We start from the raw sequence: 6,311 nt of genomic DNA on the forward strand, positions 1-6,311 counted from the left end.
CGACAGAGCGAGACTCTGTCTCAAAAAAAATAAAAAAAATAAAAAATAAAAAATAAAAATAAAAAAAAATAAAGTACCCTTCAGTGGCGGGGCATGGTGGCTCACGCCTGTAATCCCAGCACTTTGGGAGGCCGAGGTGGGTGGATCATGAGGTCAGGAGTTTGAGACCAGCCTGGCCAATATGGTGTAACCCTGTCTCTACTAAAAATACAAAAATTAGTCGAGTATGGTGGTATGCACCTGTAGTCCCAGCTACTCGGGAGGCTGAGGCAGAAGAATCACTTGAACCTGGGAGGCAGAGGTTGCAGTGAGCCAAGATCAAGCCACTGCACTCCAGCCTGGGTGACAGAGCAAGACTCCCTCTCAAAAAAAAAAAAGTTACCCTTCAGTGTAAGAGCTGTCCATGTAGCAGCTCTCAATTTAGTCCAATTAGTTAAAGTGTGAGACTGGATTACTAATCCTTTAATTTAAAGTCGTGTGACCCCGGCCAAGTGACTGTCTTCAATCCTCAGTGTCCTAGGCCGCATGAAAAGCATATGGTACAATTCCTGGCAGAATAATGTTCAATAAATGTCAAATGCTATTATTATTTTGTTATTATACGAATGACCTGAGAAAGGGTCCCACCTGCATCCAAGTACGTTTATACTTCTTCATTACCAAAGTGCCTTCATGAGAATGCTGGTAGAAACTGCATGAGGGTGTTTTGTTTTGTTTTGTTTTGTTTTGAGATGGGGGTCTCACTCTGTCACCCAGGTTTGAGTGCAGTGGCGCCATCTTAGCTCACTACAACCTCCACCTCCCAGGCTCATGTGATCCTCCCACCTCAGCCTCCCAAGAATCCTGGACCACAGGTGTGAACCACCACGCCTGGCTAATTTTTTGCATTTTTGGTAGAGATGGAGTTTCACCATGTTGCCCAGGCTGGACTTGAACTCCTGAGCACAAGTGATCTACCCACCTCAGCGTCTCAAAGTTCTGGGATTACAGGTGTGAACCACTGTCTCCAGCCTTGCATGAGGGTCTTTGATTACAACTGATATGTTCTATTTTTGGGTGATGGCCTTTTTATAAGTTGCCCTTTCAGTGACACAAAGGAAGAATGTGTAACTGAGTATAACAGTTTTAGAGAAAATGTAGGTTATGTGTTAATTAGACTGAAGCCGTGTCTACTTCCAGAGAGTATAAGGCAGTTTAGAAGGTAAAACACAGTATTTTACTGGGAGTAAGACAGAATTTTTATTTAGCGTATATACAGCAGAAACAGAAAGGGAACAGAAAAAGCCTGGAATGAGACAAGTGTAAAAATGGCCAATTCTAGCAAACAGAACTGAATAAGAAAGAGTCAAAACAATGACGAGGGGCCAACCTTGAGGAGAAGTTGAGTGTTGTTTGGGAATTTTTTTTTTTTTCTGAGATAATCGCATACAGTACTTAGTGTTGGTTGGATGGATGACTCTTAACATTTTCCATATAGTTATTCTCTCATAAATATTCAAACAAAGTGAGGGTTTTAAACTGTAATTAGAACTCCTTTCTGAGACATCTTCTCTCTGTAACATTTCTCTTTTTCCCACAATCAGGTGAAAATGAAATCCTTGCAACTCTGCATGCCATTTCAAGCAAAAACCAGATCTGGAGATCGTATATTGGCATGGGCTATTATAACTGCTCAGTGCCACAGACGATTTTGCGGAACTTACTGGAGAACTCAGGATGGTAATGTATTTCTCAGTTCAGGAACAGGACTACTATGATTTGCATAATTCTCTCCATCCTCCATCTGTCCCCTGGCAGTCTCAGGGACTCCACACTGACACCAACCCCCCAGTGCTGTCTCCAGCCTCCGGGAACCTACCAGGTTTCTCCGGATTGGGAAATGTTCTTGCTCAAATGTTGAGGAAATAGAAATTTCTTCCCACTTCTAGTCCCATAAAATCTGCTAGGATGCTAAATTGTGGATCTGGTCATCTCTTCCTCTTCTCCAACTTAATTTCTGTGCTGTATTTGAGTAAGATGTGAAACCTGCAGGTGGGTAGATTCAGGGCTTTACTCCTCCTTGGAGACCCTGGGACTTAGGCTACTTCTGAGCTATCTCAGTGAGTCAGTGGTGGAGTCTGGGAGAGAATCTTGGTCCACTGTCTTCTGTCAGGATTCCACCTGACCACCCTGCTCAGATGGAGTCTTGCTGTGTATCCCAGTCTGGAGTACAGTGGCGTGATCTTGGCTCACTGCAACCTCTGCCTCCCAGTTTCAAGCAATTCTCCTGCCTCAGCCTCCCAAGTAGCTGGGATTACAGGTGCACGCCACACGCTGGACTAATTTTGTATTTTTAGTAGCGAGGGGTTTGACCATGTTGGTCTTGAACTCCTGACCTCAGGTGATCTGCCCACATCGGCCTCCCAAAATGTTGAGATTATAGGCGTGAGCCACCACACCTGGCTCTTCTGTCAGGATTTCTAAGGGGGACAGATAATCATGTTCCCTTCCCCTTCCACCCCCAAAATTTTTGATTCACAAATGACTGACAAAAAGACATAGTGTTGGAGACCATAATATCAGCTTTATTGCTAGTACTTTCTAGAGAAAGAGAACATGTGCATTCTGTAGATAGGCTCTTCTAGAAAAGATAAGAGAGAGGCCTGAGCTATGCATGCTCAGTTACTTATTCCAGTCTCACCTCAACAGTTAGATAAGTCACACCTTTTTTTTTTTTTTCTCCCTGAGACAGAGTCTCGCTCTGTCGCCCAGGCTGGAGTGCAGTGGCACAATCTCAGCTCACTGCAACCTCTGCCCTCCAAGTTCAAGCGATTCTCCTCCCTCAGTCTCCAGAGTAACTGGGAATATAGGCGCCAGCCACAGCGCCTGGCTAATTTTTTGCATTTTTTAGTAGAGACGGGGTTTCACCATCTTGGCCAGGCTGGTCTTGAACTCCTGACTTTGTGATCCACCCGCCTCAGCCTCCAAAGTGCTGGAATTACAGGCGTGAGCCACCGCGCCCGGCCGTCACTCCTACTTCTAGGGGTGTGTGTGTGTGTGTGTGTGTGTCCATCTGTGTCTGTCTCCTGTCCACTCTGGTCCTCACTGATAGTGGGGTGTGTGTGTGTGTGTGTGTGTGTCTGTCCATCCATGTTTGTGTCTCCTGCCCACTCCAGCCCTCACTCATAGAACAATACTGAAAGCATTTGTCCTGCATTTGAGAAAATACTTCTAGTCCACTTTCATGCTATTTCGTTGTTTTCCATTGCTGTTTGCTGTATGATGTAAATAATCAAATAGGCCAGGCACGGTGGCTCATGCCTGTAATCCCAGCACTTTGGGAGCCTGAGGCGGGTGGATCACCTGAGGTCAGGAGTTTGAGACCAGCCTGACCAACATGGAGAAACCCTGTCTCTACTAAAAATACAAAATTAGTCAGGCATGGTGGCACATGCCTGTAATCCCAGCTACTCGAGAGGCTGAGGCAGAAGAATCGCTTGAACCTGGGAGGCGGAGGTTGTGGTGAGCCGAGATTGCAGCATTGCACTCCAGCCTGGGGAGTTCAGGACATCTGCCTCTTCTGTTCATTGGGAAATAATATCGAACTGTGGAGGAGGAAAGGTGGGGACTCCTAAGCCCTTCTTTCCCATCTTTTTGGATTGGTGCCATTTTAGACACCAGAAACATTGAATTAAAATTTTATTTCAAATGAAATTTTAAGACTTAAAATTTTTAGTCTTAAAAGGAAGACATCTTGTTTGAAAATATAAGTGTACACTTCTCATTTCCAGCTTGGAAACAAATCAAATATAGATGAAGTATGATGATAATTCCTAGGTGATTTTTTAAAAGTTAGTTTGTGGAAGAGGTAACTTTAATCTCTAGCAGGATCATCATGATATGAGGACAGAGTAAATTGTTGCCTCTGCAATTCAAAGGTATTCCTAGCAAGGAGCACATATTGGCTTTCAGATTAACATATGTAAAAACCAACTTTCCTAAAGGGAATTCAGGTTTCACTAATGGGAAATCATTAGTTGCATCAACAGGAGCCTTTGAAATACCCAAGTACATGCTCCCAATCAATGAGTGTTAACAATTTGATCAACACTTTGCATCTTTGTCTGCTTTTCCATCATTCCAAATGTAATCTTGGTGCATGCATGCGCTTTGTCCTAGATGCAATTATTTTTATCATTATAGGAGCCAGATGTCTCAGCACAATCATTCCTGTATTGCTGTCTCTGTACATAACTCTTAGTTTCAGTATGTTCCACTTTATTAATAAGGGGACAGGAAAATCAAAGAACTAATTTCTCTGTAGTGTATGTGAATGCATTTGCATTCACGAAGGCTTCTTTTTCATTGTGGTATTGGTAAAAATTTGAAAGGTAAACTCCAAGGTTAATTTCAAAAGAAAATGGCCTGTTTCTCTTCCCCCTTAAGAAAAGCCTCCAAAGTACATGAACGGGCTGCAGCATTCCAGCCGTCTGAATACTGGCCAGCAGCCTTTGCTCTTGGTGACTATACAGAATATTCACCATATTGCTTTCTGGCTGTGGGCGGATGTTAATTTACTGTAGTAGCAGCCAGTGTTTTGAGAAGGAGATGATGTTGTCCTGTACTTTTCATTTGCTTTTCGGGTGCATTCTAAATACTGTTTCTTTCCATTCTCTGAAAGCTGATCTGAACCAGAGAGTGATACTGTGCCCCACCAGTGCTGATAGGGAGGGCTGTGCATATGTGGGTGGTAGACTTCACATTATCATCTTCTGAATGGTTTCCATAGAGATGGAACCAACAAATTCCGGTGACGTGAGGGGAAAATAAATGGATGACATAGCCTCGAAAGAAAACAAACATTTGGGCTCTTGAAAGACAATTTACATCAGGTCTAGAATTTATTTTACGGGGTTCACTATTCCAAATTTTTAACTACTGATAACATCAAAACATTTACATTTTCCTTGTAGCTATTTCTGTTTGTTATAATTTTGGCAGCAGGGTTAAAATGAGAGAATCTCAGGAGTGTTTGTCCTGCAAACCCCCATGACCCCCTTTCCCAATTAATTCCAAAAGAAAGTAACAGCCAAAATGATAGAGAACACTGAATATTTGGGTGAAATGTTAATGCCATGTTGAATATATCAAGCCTCCTATTTGAGCTGAGCTAAATGCCTTCTTGGATGTGCAGATACCTTTTTTTTTTTTTTTTTTTTTTTTGAGACGGAGTCTTGCTCTGTCACCCAGGCTGGAGTGCAGTGGCCGGATCTCAGCTCACTGCAAGCTCCGCCTCCCGGGTTCCCGCCATTCTCCTGCCTCAGCCTCCCGAGTAGCTGGGACTACAGGCGCCACCACCTCGCCCGGCTAGTTTTTTGTATTTTTTAGTAGAGACGGGGTTTCACTGTGTTAGCCAGGATGGTCTCGATCTCCTGACCTCATGATCCGCCCGTCTCGGCCTCCCAAAGTGCTGGGATTACAGGTTTGAGCCACTGCGCCTGGCCGCAGATACCTTTTTATGTGTTAAAATATATTTAGGAACAAACCAGTTGAGTTAGTCAGTTGGAACATAGACATTATAGATCACAGACACATTTTCTTAATCACCATGTTTTACCTAATTGAGTCAAACTCTTGTAAACATGATGGCAGGCCTTTTGATAGCATTTTTCTCCTGAAATGAGGGTTATTTATCATCCCTCAGATCCGAGGCTCACTGTCCTTTAATAGATCATTGTTAAGAGCATTAATACCTGTTTTATTTCAGTAGTGCCAAACACCTGTAGACTAATACAAGAAGTTTACAGTGAAAGGAGTGAGATTACATATTTGGCATATTTGCAAAACAACAATTTTAAAGGTCTCTACCTTTAGCAGTGCTAAATAACATTAACCTCACCTTGGACTTATAAAAGGGTTGAGAGAGAAATATTACATAAGGGATGAAAAAGATGTAACTAATTAGAATAAATAGTTTTTTTGTTTGTTTTTGTTTTTGTTTTTTTCTGAGACGGAGTCTTGCTCTGTCGCCCAGGCTGGGTGCAGTGGCGCAATCTCAGCTCACTGCAAGCTCCGCCTCCCGGGTTCCAGCCATTCTCCTGTCTCAGCCTCCCGAGTAGCTGGGACTACAGGCGCCCGCCACCTCGCCCGGCTAGTTTTTTGTATTTTTTAGTAGAGACGGGGTTTCACCATGTTAGCCAGGATGGTCTCGATCTCCTGACCTTGTGATCCGCCCGTCTCGGCCTCCCAAAGTGCTGGGATTACAGGCTTGAGCCACCGCGCCCGGCCCTAGAATAAATAGTTTTTTTTTTTTTTTTTTTTTTTTTTTTTTT

The 6,311-nt window shown here is 43.3% G+C and overlaps 1 protein-coding gene across 1 annotated transcript in view; it reads left to right on the forward strand.

The window, feature by feature from the left end:
• The window catches only part of GLDC (glycine decarboxylase), a 67,570-nt gene that overhangs the window by 27,332 nt on the left and 33,927 nt on the right, over nt 1-6,311 (forward strand). Inside the window, 1 exon segment of the mRNA XM_017857352.1 lies at nt 1,584-1,719. Coding sequence (XP_017712841.1) covers nt 1,584-1,719 — 136 coding nt within the window.

This window comes from Rhinopithecus bieti, unplaced genomic scaffold, assembly GCF_001698545.2.
Source record: "Rhinopithecus bieti isolate Rb0 unplaced genomic scaffold, ASM169854v2 scaffold_42039, whole genome shotgun sequence".
In the NCBI taxonomy this organism is placed as follows: Eukaryota; Metazoa; Chordata; class Mammalia; order Primates; family Cercopithecidae; genus Rhinopithecus; species Rhinopithecus bieti.